General features: G+C 39.4%; 1 protein-coding gene across 3 annotated transcripts in view; it reads right to left on the bottom strand.

Moving 5' to 3' along the window:
* Positions 1–14,480, bottom strand: part of MID1 (midline 1) — a 176,690-nt gene that overhangs the window by 114,940 nt on the left and 47,270 nt on the right. For all 3 annotated transcript variants that reach the window (XR_011049888.1, XM_068421004.1, XM_068420993.1), the window contains exon 2: positions 11,477–12,192. Coding sequence is in view for 2 of the 3 variants with exons in the window: in XM_068421004.1 (XP_068277105.1) it covers positions 11,477–12,136 (660 nt within the window). In the remaining variant the exon portion in view is untranslated. The remainder of the gene's footprint in view (positions 1–11,476; positions 12,193–14,480) is intronic.

Below are 14,480 nucleotides of genomic sequence, written 5' to 3'. Positions count from 1 at the left end.
AACACAGGTTCTTCTCTTTTACTTTGTCACAGGATGTTTTTGTTTCTCTAGTAGTTAATGAAAGAAGTTTTTACCTTTAACTAATTTTACCTATCAGCTAGACTCAGATACGGAAAACTCTGACATTCAAATGCACTACAAGGTTGAATTGACATTGTTATTCACACATAGCATGAAATCTCAATATACACGGCATGAGGAAAACAGGAGAGTTTAGCAAGTCATAAAAGTATCCACATATATGCAAACAAAATTTAAAGAAAAGGGAACTGGATTATTTTGATCAGGGAAGCACTTAAATTGTTTTTTCCTTCATCAACTTCAAATTAGTCATTGCTTCCTCCAGTTCTGCTACTCTGAGCACTCTAAGAAATCTTTCAGTACTATCTGCCATAAGAGATGTTGCAGCTTATTTGTAGCTGAACAGGTTAGTGTTTATCTTCTGAGGCAAAAATGGAAATTTAACACCTTTGAAGTATGTATTTCAAAATGTGTGTGGAATTACAGGAAACAATACATAAAATATGCTGGGGTGGCTTATGATTTTAGGCATACCCCTGAACAACAGGCATATTAACAAACCCATCCTGATACTAGCCCTGGCACCCAAGAGCTCCGTCTCCATCTCACTCCCATCTCTTCACTCAGTCTTGGTATTAACAATGGTGATTTATCACCCACAACTGGTGAGCGTATGGTGAGTAATGGCATAAGAAATGATTCGTGCAGTATGGTACTAAATGGCTAAACATGAGCCAGCAGTGTGCCCAGGTGGCCAAGGCGGCCAATGGCATCCTGGCCTCTATTAGGAATAGTGTAGCCAGCTGGTCTAGGGAAGTGATCGTCCCTCTGTACTCGGCACTGGTGAGGCCGCATCTTGAGTACTGTGTTCAGTTCTGGGCCCCTCACTTCAAGAAAGATGTTGAGGTGTTGGAGCGAGTCCAGAGGAGGGTGACCAAGCTGGTGAAGGGTCTGGAGGGTATGACCTACGAGGAACGGCTGAGGGAGCTGGGGTTGTTTAGCCTGGAGAAGAGGAGGCTCCGAGGTGACCTTATTGCAGTCTACAACTACCTGAAGGGAGGTTGTAGTGAAGTGGGAGTTGGCCTCTTCTCCCGGGCAACTAGCGATAGGACAAGAGGGCACAGCCTCAAGCTTCGCCAGGGGAGGTTCAGGTTGGACATTAGGAAGAATTTCTTTTCAGAAAGGGTTATTAGACATTGGAATGGGCTGCCCAGGGAGGTGGTGGAGTCACCATCTCTGGATGTGTTTAAGAAAAGACTGGACATGGCACTTAGTGCCATGGTCTAGTTGACAGGGTGGTGTAGGGGCAGCGGTTGGACTAGATGATCCCTGACGTCTCTTCCAACCTGGTTGATTCTGTGATTCTGTGTACTAGGAAGTAATGGTACCGAAAAGGCCCCTTTGTACTTTTTAGTTTTTTGAGAAAAGAATACACATTTTATTACTACTTATTGAAAGTTCTTTGCTCATTGTGCCAGGTTTTAATGTTCATTTTATTTAGCATAACCTTTTGGAAAAGAATGTGATATCAAAATCATAATTTCATTAAGAAATAAAAGCTGAAACACTTATAAGATAGAAGAGAACCTCTCTCTCATAAGATATGAGAGAGATTCTCTCTTGTTTTGGAATCTCTCATATTTCAGTTCTTTTTTTTCAAATGTCAATAGAGAGTACTGCTATAACAGTGTACTAAGATCAGTTTGGACATCAGAATTAATTTGTTATGAGACTGGCACATGAGATGGGACATAGAGAGCCAGGAGTTGCACTGGGACCTCTTGTCCTAAAGGAAGGCCACAAGAATCCAGGCCTTTCAGCGTAGTGGCAAGAGGGAGTGAGCCCATTCTATTTCAAACCAGAATGATTATAAGAAATCAAATACTAGTGCCTCCACTGACTAGTGGAACCAGCCAATATTAATTTAAGACTTTTTTCTTATTTAACCTTACCCATTTACTTGATGCCAACAGCTCGCCTGAATATTACTGTGACCGTATAAAATTTCTACATACCTGTCATGCTTGCTTTCATATTTTCTTCTAAGCATAGTTGAATGAATATTTCTTGAAGCTGGGATTACATATCATGTACTTGTACAAGATCTTATATTACAGGACTTTTTTTGAATTGAACCTTTGGGAATTACCATAGCAAAATGAAGTAAAATCATTTCTATAATTTACAGACACAGTTGGCAGATATGATAGTACAGTGGAATACTCTCTATTCCAAAATCACAAATGCCCACAGAGATTTCCTTTTTTTTTTTTTTCTTAGAAAAAAACTCAACTTCCATCTAGATATGAAATTGTATATTGTATATTACTCCACCAAAATATCCTTGCCTTTGCAAATTTTCAGCATTTGGTTTCTGCAGCCAATGTTCTGTGGGCCACCAAAAGGCTATGGATCAGGGGTCTGTCATAGTTTAGAAGACCATTCTCAATATCACAACTAATTGAACAGATAAATCACAAAAGGAAAAAGCTAGCCATAGGCACTCCAGTTACATCTCTCATCTGTGCTGAATTTGATCCCTCTCATACTGTAATGTATAATTAAAGGATCATAATGCTACTTTATGCTACTCTGGCCAACATGCTGTAAGGAAGTTAAAATTGCAAAGTTTCAAGAGAGTAGACAGATTACATTCTGGCAGAAGATTTTAATCTATCTGAAAATGAAATGTTGTGAGTATGGAAAAAAGAAACCCAAACAAACCCACACCAAACCCCATTGCTTTCAAAGTCAAACTGATGCAACTTGGAACATGCATTCAGTACAAACATGCAAATAGCCCAGAAATTCTGGAAGTGCAATAGCGTCATACTCGGGATGGATGAGGAAGTATTTCTACAGAACTGTACTTCTGACTATGGACTCATTGCTTGTCCCTTTTTCTTCCCTTCCAGTTTTCAGCACCCAGAATCTCACGGAGCTCTTTCAGAGGAAACAAGGCACCTGAGCAAACAGACAGGCGCTAGTAGACAGCTCAGAATTTTCTAAATTTTGCAGTGCAATTGTAGATACAACAAAGTCTCACATCTTGACAGCTGGGGACAGCTGAAAGCAGGTCGACAAACTCTAACGGAGGGGACCTGTAAGTGGCAGCCCAGAGCTCCAGTCCCTCCAGTGCTTTTGTCTGGGGCATTAAAACAACGCTGCACGTGCTCCCCTTCCACAGTTGTAAACCAGGATATTGCATAGGGCCAACAGCACACACAAAGCAGAAATTTGTAAAACAAGTAATATTTCCACTTCAGCCTGCAGAAATTGAAAACGAAAAGGCTATCATAAAAAGCAATCCTGCTGGCACAATAGGGCAGACCACCAAGAAATCCAGTGATATATTACTTATTTATTAGCTACCCGACCTGTTCTAAGCATTTTACTGATGAAGACAATGCACTTTCAAATAAGCGTTTATACTGTTACAAGGTAAGACTTGCTTAAGTAAGCATTTACAGAAGGTCTAGGAATAACTCGTTATAGTCACACTACGATAAAATCACCTACTTTCCATTTTCTTTTATCCTCCTTCACTTTTCACTAACTTTAGACAACTGGAAAAACAGAGCAGGCTCTGTCTGATTTGAGAGAATGCTTTGTACATGAGACATGAAAGCTGCGAAGGGCAGGAAACCCCTTGCCCCACATCCTCAGTGTGGGTGCTCGCTCTCAGGGGCAACAACGTCCTTCCTAGAAAAAGAAAAGGCTTTCTGCATGGAGGGTCAAGGGATGCCAAGGGAGATCGGGGGCTGGGTGGCTGGTTTTGGGGAGAGGTAAATACAGATGGGAGAAAGATGAAACACACAGTCTTATCACCCATATCAGGCTTTGAGTCCCAAGTGTGCTTTAGCAACGCAACACAGCTTTGCAGTCTGTGACCTTCTGGAGGAGCTTCCCTCTCGATGGACTATTCAGGCTTTCCAAATTAGGCACCGTATCTGATTGGTATGAACCCCTATGTATAGGCTCACAGGGCTGAGGATACATACAAGTACTATCGTTTGCTAGGAAGTGAACATTTTGCTGAAGAAAAGAAGGCCAAAGAAAACCATAACAGATGTACACTTGTAAAGCCTGAAATGGAAAGCAGGGTACTGGGATCATTGCTGGGTTTGTGTTTTAAGATCAGACAATATGAAAAAAAAATTATAATAGGTCATGAAAATTGTCCAATATAAAACGAAGAACTAAAATGCTTTAATCATGCTCCTATGATTGTATGTCATTACAGGGCAGAGTTAAAGTAATTTGTATTTCTCTTCATGGAGTAATTTAACATATTAAATTAAAGCTTGAGAGAAATCTGAATATTGAGTGTTCTGCAGTTCTTATATGGGAGATATTTTCATCCAGGTTTTGGTGTGGGTTTTTTGCTATTTAAAGCATACTATTAACCACCTTCACTTTTGTCTGAAAATGTATTTGCTGTCACATTATTTTTTAAATTCACATTAAAATAAGGTTATACCTTAAAATAAGTTCAGGATATACACACCTAACCTATAGACACACATATTCATACTCTTCCACACACCTCTCAATGCCACTGAAGAGTGCGAGATTTAGCCTACTGTCCATGGTCAGCATTTTTAGCCATACCGTCCCAACTAGCTTTATCACTCCCCAGTAAAGCACTAAAAGAATTAGCTTATTCATTCTATTTATCAGTTATAAGAAAACGTACTGTCATGCTAAAACCCATAAATGTTCTGCCTTTGAAAGGTCACTTGTTTATAACTTTTTCTGTTACCGACCCTATCTTTGTTACCCCGGCAGGCAGATGCTACATTTCCTAAACAAAGGATCAACCTGTGCCATCACTACACATTCTAAAACAGTTTGTTATTTTCCCTTAACTTTATCTATTTGCTTCATTTCCATTTTTATTACTTTATTTTTTATTGCTTTATTATTTATTGTTTGAACACAAATTCTCATTCTGAGGAAGTATCTGTCATGCATTATATTCCACCTCCAACTCTCAAGCATCGTATGATCTAAAAACGCATAAGCAACGAAGGGCCATTCAGGAGGTCATTACAATAAGCAAATTCAGAGCTAGAACATGGACTTAAAGTCCATTATCTGAACAGTTTGGAACAGATTCACAGAAAAGTATTAAAATACATTTTGCTTAATTCCTAGTCTGGCTTCCCTGGAAACCAGAGTCATGAAAACAAAGATGATAATGCTGTACTTTTTACAATTTTTTTTAAATTCTCTTGTTCTTCCTGAATAGGTAATGCTTCAACACTATCATTTCCCCTTAAAATGGAAGGAAATAAGTGGTATGTGAACATTTTTGAAAGACTTGCCAACTGTTACATTTGTGAAGATAAGTTTTAAAAACCTATGGCTTATATTATTTAAAGGATCTCAGCTAGCTAAAACACAAACAATCTCATAGTACTTGTAACTATTGTAAAGTCATAGTTCATTATCCACAGTCATAAACACAAGGAACTTGTGTTTAGCTAGTCTAAACCAGTCTAAAATTAAAAAAAAAAACAAACACAAACATAAACCAAAAAACACCCCCTCCCTCCCAAAAAGGACTAATGTTATTACTGTATTGACTTTTTCTATTATCCTTCAAAACTCCACCAAAGAAATATCAGATGGAGGAAAGACAGCCACTTGAGATAACACTAGACTAAAGAGAGAATGTTCTAAAGTCTGCCTTAATATTTATATATTAATGTAATAAAATAAGTGTAGCTGGAAAATATTTGTAGTGAAATAGTTCATTCCTACATCAATCCTCTTACATGAAGCAACTTAATATTTTTGGATCTCTGAAAATACTGTAGAACAACCAGTTAGTTATACTTTTGCATCTATTTCTGGGTTGAGTAATGTCAGATAATATTCCATACTAATAGATGTCACCATTCATCATTTTAATTTCATAAAAAATGAATGCACTGAAGTATCTGTCAAGCTGTAGCTAATCTAATAATAACCTAATAGCATAAGTCCACAAGTTCCATATTTTGTCAGGGTGGATATAGTGTTTTAACGATATGTTAAACCTGCATAACTGGCACTATAGAAAGTAACTTTCCACAATCTGAATCTATTAAGTACAATGTAAGGAAAAGCGCCACTTATCTAAATGTTTAATAACACATACCTCTATAACACTTACATACTACCTCTTTACATATCAGTTGGATTTTTTTTAGTGTAAATAGCACCCATTAAAGAGGATGTTAGTAAAGTTAAGGGTATACAGGGAAACTATAGATTTAGATGTGAAAATATTCAGTTACTAAAAAAAATATATGCATGGAGTATTAAAAATGCATATCAAGTAAAACAATTAATGTGTAGTTTATATATATGATCAAATATATTTTTACTAACCTAACATATATATGAAACTATATATTTTAATTACAATATAGGCATACTTGTATTTATTCAAATTCAAGATTCTAGATATTCATGAACTTAGACACTGCTAGAAATTACATGTATTTCTATGCTACACAAACAATTCTACATACACACACAAACTTACGTAGTATTGCCTTTACATACTAACACCAGTACTATAAATATGTGCATAAAATGAATAAAATGTATATAGACATATATTTACATATACATGCATAATATATTTATATGTAAATCCGGAAACCAGTATTTCTGGATTGTCAGCCCAACTGTTTGTACAAGTACACATCTGTAAGAGCTGGGTTCTTATGGTATCACAGTATACCAACTAATGATGAAGCTGCACATACAAAATATTGCAAAATAAAAATAGCTGGAAAGCTTCAACACATATTTAGCCAGTATCTCTGCAAAGACATTTAAATATGGCAAGTTTTTTTAATTCATAATATACGTAGCAGGGAAGCAGACATATTTTTGCGCTCTGTTTGTAGCAGTTGTGCACTTGACAAAGTCCTATCTTTACCCAGTCAAAGTAGGCTTATAAGAGCTGAATGCATTTCTCCCTATGTGGGAACAGTTTATGGCTGCTTCCCACCAAAAAAATATTTGTAATTGAATTGACACACCATAGAAAAATGAATCACAGAATCACAGAATCAACCAGGTTGGAAGAGACCTCAGGGATCATCGAGTCCAACCGTTGCCCTTACACCACCCTGTCAACTAGACCATGGCACTAAGTGCCATGTCCAGTCTTTTCTTAAACACATCCAGAAAACACATCTTAATCCTTGCATCCTGAACTAACAGTGTAGGAAAGATAGATGTATATGGATTGTGCTACTAAAACTAGATGAAAACCACACAAACAAGAAGTTCCCTTTTGTTCCTGGAATTGCTGAGTGTCATTCTGAGGGCTGCCCTGCCTTCATAAACATGTCCAATACACGTCAGCACCAATAAAATTCAAATAAAACCATGGAGAACCACAGCTAGCCTACAGCAGTTTGATTCAACAAAAGATCTTTCTTGACAAAGCAGTACAAAAACTGTGTCAAAATTATTTTTTGGGAAGAACATATGCGTCAGCAGCCATATTCTCAGTAAATATGAAGGCAAGTAAATCCATTGGTTTCAATGGAGTTATGCTGGTTCTACACCACAGCTTACCTTCTGTCTTCCTCTTTTGTTACACCTCTTCATGGCTCTTCACTAATATTAAATGAGTGACATCTTTCCATCCACACCTTGTAACTTCTTTCTCCCCAAAATATTCTCTCTCGTTCAAAATAAATTTTATCTTTTCATTTTTCTTATCACTTTCTTGACAATAAATATATCCATAGAATAATGGTAACTTAATGAATTTTCTCTGAAGAAAATGAATGTACTTTTAAGTTGCCTTTTCCTTTTCATTGCAACAAGAAAAAAAGCAAAGAATCAGTATCAAAAGTAATTAGCCATAAATATTTTCTTTGAGGTAATATGGTGGGGTAAGCATAAGTCTCCACACTTTCTGTTTTTAAAGCTCTCGTTGTTTATGCAACTAAAAATTATTTACAGTTTATACCACAGTTTTGACCACTACCTCATAAATTCAGTGTATCACCAGGATATACCCTATTCTCTGTTTTGGTCATGGTTTATTGTTTTTCCATTTTTAATACGTACCTGTCTATGATCTACTCAAAAAAACCCCAACACCACATCTATAAACCCTAAACCAACTATAAGCATGAAGGTGTGTTATGTGGTCATGTAACTAAGCAAGAAAGGACTGCCCCTGGAAGAACACAAGTGCTCTCAACACCCTCCACCCCAGCACAAGTTGAGAAAGAAAAGCACCTCTCAGGGTTGTAGCCGTCATTGCTAAAGGAAAACACTTTCTCATTTTCAGATGTCCACAATTGCTATTACATTGACTGTTAAACACGCTTCAGCATAGATGTCTCTGTTGGACAAGTACACAGAACTCCTAATTAAGGGTTTTCATTTTTTGCCACAAAAGGAGCCAGATTGTAATGGCATCTTTTGTCCTATGCTTAATGAAGTGTGAGATATTGTTTAAATAATTAGTAACACTGCTGGAAGAGAATGCATGTAATTAGCATAGCTTGACACCCAGAGGAACACCAGTTGCTGTTGTTAGCATCAACAATGTCTCAATTTAAAAAGAAAAATCACGAGAAAGAAAGTGTCGCTTGAAGCGGTTTTGCTTTTCTTTTTTAAAGATACAATTAACCACCCATTTTTGAATGAATCCACTATACTATTGGCTACTGAACACTCATTCTTTCAGAATTCTTTCAGCCTGTCTATCAAACCCCATGTATTTTAAAAACCCGCAGCAGCAGCAATATAGCAATTAACAACCCATTTTTTCCAGTGGTGATTTTCTGATCCACTTGAATACTGAATTTGCCAATGATGTGTGCACATTATCTGTAAGTTATCAAAGATCATCTGCAAGCTCATACCTAAGATTTACGTTAGCAGCATAGCCAGTGACTCAAGAGGTTGTATCACCATTTATGAAGGAGAAGGCCTGAACATGAAAATGGACCTGAAATTTTTGCATTTCTGCTACCAAACGCTGATGTGAACAGATATCATTCCTTTACTCCAGAGGGATAAGTGCCAATCTATGGAACTGAAAATCTCATTCTTGGAGTTCTATATATCAAATGGTACAAATTTCTGAGATGGAAGAGGCAATGAGGAAAGGAAAGATACAGTTTTCAGATTACCTTCTTGTGAACAGAGAGTGGATGCTGGATCTGGATGGAAACCACCTAGCCTTCTGTTCCTGGGCTCAGAGTATAAATGTGTCATGACCGCTGGCATAATTGGCATGACTGATTGGCATTAGCGAAGTGAAATAGGCTGCCTTATGACAAAGAGGATAGTAACTGGATTTCATGTAGACTAATAATTGTCTGTACAAATGACTTTTAGATAGTTTAGGTATAAAGAAAGTCCACAGCTCAAAAAAAAAAAACCGTACAGTTATTATAAACAATGATAAGAGTTGCCATTACAAGGAAAGAGTTATTTGACCCAGGCCTATGTTAACCATTAAATTACTACTTGAATTACTCTTCAAGGAGGCTAGTGGAAAGTACTCTATTAGACTTCTGCCAAGTTAGCTAAACAGGGTAACATCTAATGTGAATGTTGCTTGTCTGTCTGAGATACCCTTTCGGAGTTTGCTTAGGCATCTTGCACAGAAATGTCATAGATCATGCAAAAATACCCTCATTTATGTTCCTAACTATTTGCAATATTAAGTCAAAGATCTTAAGAGAAGACACATGCCTTTTAAAGTCTTCTTTCAAGACTTGCCGTATGTGTGTACATCAACATTGAGAAATGTTTAGTATTTTTTTACATCCTCAAAAATATACTTATTCAGTATTTAATGTTGAAGGTACTTCATGTTAAGTAGTGTATTCCTACTCATATAAAGTTGATAAACAATACACTGTTGGCTTCCTAAATAGTAGCACCTGTTAAGGATATAAACCTGGTGGATTATTGAAAAGCACTGTAACTCCATGCACCTTCTATTCCCATTTATAGTCTATGTCCCAATTTATCAATGGCCAAACTCTTGCCTATTAAAATAACAAACGAGTTCAGAAAGCAAAAATAGCAACTCATCCTTAGTAAATATAAAGTCTTTACGACATGGAAAGAAGCTATCAGGTCCAGGTGAAGAAGCATCTTTCATTAAATGAATATAATCACAGAATATGATCTGCATATTTGCACATACATAGAGGCACAAAATCCACGCAGCATGTGTATGCAGGTTTTACCTGCACTCACATAAAGTTATCACAGACATGTGCAGCCACATATTTGGTGTGGTATTTAAGAAAGGTATTCTTAATATTTCTTAATATTAAGGTATTTAAGAAAATATTAGGTATTTAAGAAATTTAAATACCTAAAGGTATTTAAGAAAACCTTCCCAGTTAGTTAAACATATTAATTCAGTTTCTTTTTCCACCTCTGAAATTCCGAGTGAGAAAGCTGGCAGATAAGCTTTGCCCTCCACACTTGCTGTTTCTCAATTTCAGTCCATCTTTAAAAAATCCCCCCCCCCAGCCATGCACAGGCACACACAGACCGTCTGGAGGGATAGGAGGGAGGGAAGTCTGGGATGCTTAATTCCTGCCTTTGCTCTGCAGCAACACCTAAATCGGCATGAGAGGAACATACATCCAGGTGGGTGGGAGGCCACTCACCGTGGCCTCACTGTTCAGTGGAAGATCTGCCTCCACCAGCAGCCTGGAGAACCACCAGAGCACCCTGTGACATGGCTGCCCGTTGCCATCCCACTGAGGGCATCCTGCGCGGGGCCAGGGGGCTGCCGGAGCTGCCCGGCTACCTGGCAGGGGATGTGCTGGGAGCTCGCTGAACCGTGGGAATGCCACAAGAAGCTCAGAAACAATTTTGGTTTTGTTTCCAGGACTGCATCGCCTGCGAGCCTGGGTGGGAGGCAGCGCGGGAAGAGTGGAGCCGGCATTCGGTTTCCCTGTCTGGACAGGCAGCTGGCGTCCCTGAAGCCAGCATGGATAAATGCATCTCCTGTTAGCAACGATGCGAAGGGCTTTTCACAATGAAAGCAACCAAATGAAAAGTAATCAACAGCAGAGTGTACGCAAAGAATGCCTGACATTTCAATCAGCACCTGTGTATGTGCAGTCAGTACTAAACCTTGTCAGCTGCCACGAATAAAGCCATAGATAGATAAGAAAATTCACCTGAACAGTAGTATATGCTGCACATTCCTTATGATAGCTATAGAGAAACCAAAGCACAACTGAGGAATCTTTCCTTAAGCAAAATCAGACACCTTTTCAATGGTGATGAGCAAATGCATGCATAGATTTATACGTGTATCTTGTCTGATTAGAGACCACACATCTGCTTTTACCAATGCCTGCCCAAATGAGGAATTTAGCATGCAACCAAAGGGCACTTTCCTTCCCAAGCACATGCCGCTTGGCTAGAGATGCTGATAGGTAGCACTAACCTTTAGCTTGTCATAGCGCTCACTTAAAGCTGCCACCTGATGGTCACGGTGTCGCCCGACCAGTTTACACAAGGCACAGATTAACTGGTCATCAGTCACGCAGTACATGTTAACTTTCTCGTCCTCGTGCTCCAAGCACATTAATCCCCTGATGTGAGAGTCCGGGATGGGCTCAATGAGACGGTGGCCAGTGAACGGCTTCTTGTTGGGGTGAGTGGCTTTCAGGCACTCCTCGCAGTAGGACACCTCGCAGGTAACGCAGGTTTTCACCGCCTCCTGGGCAGGGTCCTGGTCGCAGAACTGGCAGAGAACCTTCTCGCAGGACGACATGCTGTTGCTATCAAACGCCCGCTCCCGGCGGGTCTCGCTGGGGGAATTGGGCCCGCTGACCGAGGCTTTCTGAAACCTGTCGATGATGTTCTGCAGGGTGACGTTGCGCTTGAGCCCGTCTAGACCACGCTGGCTGAGGGTGATGACATAGCGGCAGGTCGGGCACTGGAAGGCGGTGATTGACTCCACCGGTTCGTTGGTGGCGCAGTGGGAGACCAGGATGCGGTGCGCGCAGTTGAAGCAGAGGCTGTGAGCACAAGGCAGCAGCAGCGGGTCTTCAAACAGCTCCAGACAGATAGGGCAGGTCAGTTCCGACTCCAGTGTTTCCATCTTCAGGCAAAGCTTTCCTGTGGCGTCAGCGAAATCCAGGGAAGCTGATCAGCTATCTGGAAACACAAGTAAAATTCGATTAGGCGAGAGACAACATGAGGGGTCAGCCGTGGGGGGTTGTCAACTTTCGCCACTGCTCCCGGGACTATCAACCCACCACGCCAGGAGGGAGAGCAATCTAAAGTTTTGAACCTGCACATGCACACATCAAGGTATTTAAACCTGGACTGCTTTATTTTTTTTTCTTGCCTCTGTTCACTTAAGAATGCAAAACAAAAGCTCCTTCTTAATTTTTTCTCTTTCCCTTTCTCATGCGATAGAGGAAAACAGCAGATGTTTCTGTGCGTTATTAAAGACCAAAATGATGACCTTCAAACAGCCTATTACAGCAAAATTAGATTTCTTCTGCAGATGCTGCTTTTGGCTTCACTAATCTACTAGTAAAACTTTTTTAAAAAACTTCACCTTTGTACAGCAGTGTGCAGGGATTAGTCCAGAGTATTATAACTGATAACCTTAAATCTCTCACTGCTATTACAATTAACAGTTATTTTCACAGATTGAAATTTTCATTTGCTATTAAAGCAATAGTACAGCATTTAAAGTACATCTGTGTTTACCTGTGCAAATATATATCTGAATATATACAGGGAATAATGTTTCTAGGAAAGCATGTGATATTTTTACATATAATATATATAACATGTATTTATCATATACTTATATACTCCTCCTACCTATTTCAAGAACATATGTAGCTGTATTTATATGTACCTATATTTTTGTGTATATGTACCTGTACACATATACACAGACATATACCACATACATATTTGCAGAAAGATAAATATAGCCAGAGGATCACACAGTGTCGTAACTGAAATGCCGGAAGGAAGGTGGATAAGTAAATGATAAACAGTAGTTTAGTCCAAATTTCTGATGATCTTAATCTATAGTACAAGAAGAGACTCTAGAGAGTACAACAGTGAAATGTCTGATATGCTTAGGGGTTTGTGTGTGTGTGTGTGTGTGCTTGCACTTTTGTGTGAGTACTCTCCATTGCTAAAACTTATGAACTACTCCTTGCTTTAGTGGCCTTATTAATCACCTGAAGTGGATTAGGAATCAATGACACTTAAATGGAGGGCATGGGATTTTCTGGAGAACACAGCAGTACACCCCCGTCAGAGATCAACTGAAACTTCATTTTGTTTCCTTTCCTGCGCTCGGTGTTACAGAGAGTGGTTTTGAAAGAGTCGCCCTACGCAGTTCTCCCTGCCTAAGCTCCCATCAAGGGCCCATCATTGCCGCAAGCAGACAGGTCAGTGAAGCAGAAGCAAAAGCTACGCTTCACACTCACAGAGCCGTACCTCTTCACAGTACAATCTATTTAAGCTTTGTTGCTCATAACTGAGGATGGCTTCAGATGGCACAGCTGCATTGTCTTTACACTGTAAAGTCATTGTTGGGTTGTGTGAACTCTTGCCTCCTCCCCTCACCAGGGAAAAGGAGGGACGGACAAGAATCCCCCACAAACAAATCTTGGTTCATTAAGGGTGAGGAGTGCTCAGGGCTCATTAGCAGCCTTGGGAACCAAGCGTGCTTGAACCTTCTGTACTTCATGACAATTAGTGTGGGGAGCGCAGTGGCAGTGACAGGAATGCTACCTATAACCCCAATATGAACCACTGCAAAAACAAAATTTCAGCAAAGGCAAGGTTCAGACTGCCCATCGGTATTTAGTCCTGCTTGCTCTGTGGGAAGAGCAGTAAGGCATCTGTTGAAGAGGTACGCTTAGAAATTAGGATACTTTGCCTCTTTGCACTAATGCGTCCTTTTATTCTGCCAAGAAATCTGAGCATTTAAAAAATGCACTGACCCCATCACAGAATTTGCTTTACTGTATCTTCCGTGATGCTGATCTTACTTGAAATATAGTTCAGTTTGCCAAAGACTAATTCATTCATAACTATCCATCAGCTGCCATAATTGTATGGTGCATCTGGTCAAAATTAAAGGCCTGGCAATTTAATATACGCAGGAAAACAACTCCCCTCCTCTCTCCTCAGCCATAGCCACACAGCACAGAAAAGATGAAAGCCTTTTCTGCAAACGAAGAACAGTTTGTCTTTCCTCCTCTTCACTCTTTGTATCACACAAGTCCCAGAAGATCAAAATCTCATTCACATTGTTTGAATCCCTTCCACTTCACAACTGTGTACCTCATCATCTGCTTATCATGCAGGCCGAATGCTGTGCTGGAAATCAGAGAAGGGGATTTGGAGCTGGCAGGAGACAACGTTTTAAAAAGGCAAACTAATCGTTGCTCATCTATTGGTAGTCC

This window comes from Nyctibius grandis, chromosome 2 (genome assembly GCF_013368605.1).
Source record: "Nyctibius grandis isolate bNycGra1 chromosome 2, bNycGra1.pri, whole genome shotgun sequence".
Lineage (NCBI taxonomy): Eukaryota > Metazoa > Chordata > Aves > Nyctibiiformes > Nyctibiidae > Nyctibius > Nyctibius grandis.
Note: the sequence above shows the minus strand (reverse complement) of the source record. Positions and strands in the feature narration are given on the sequence as shown.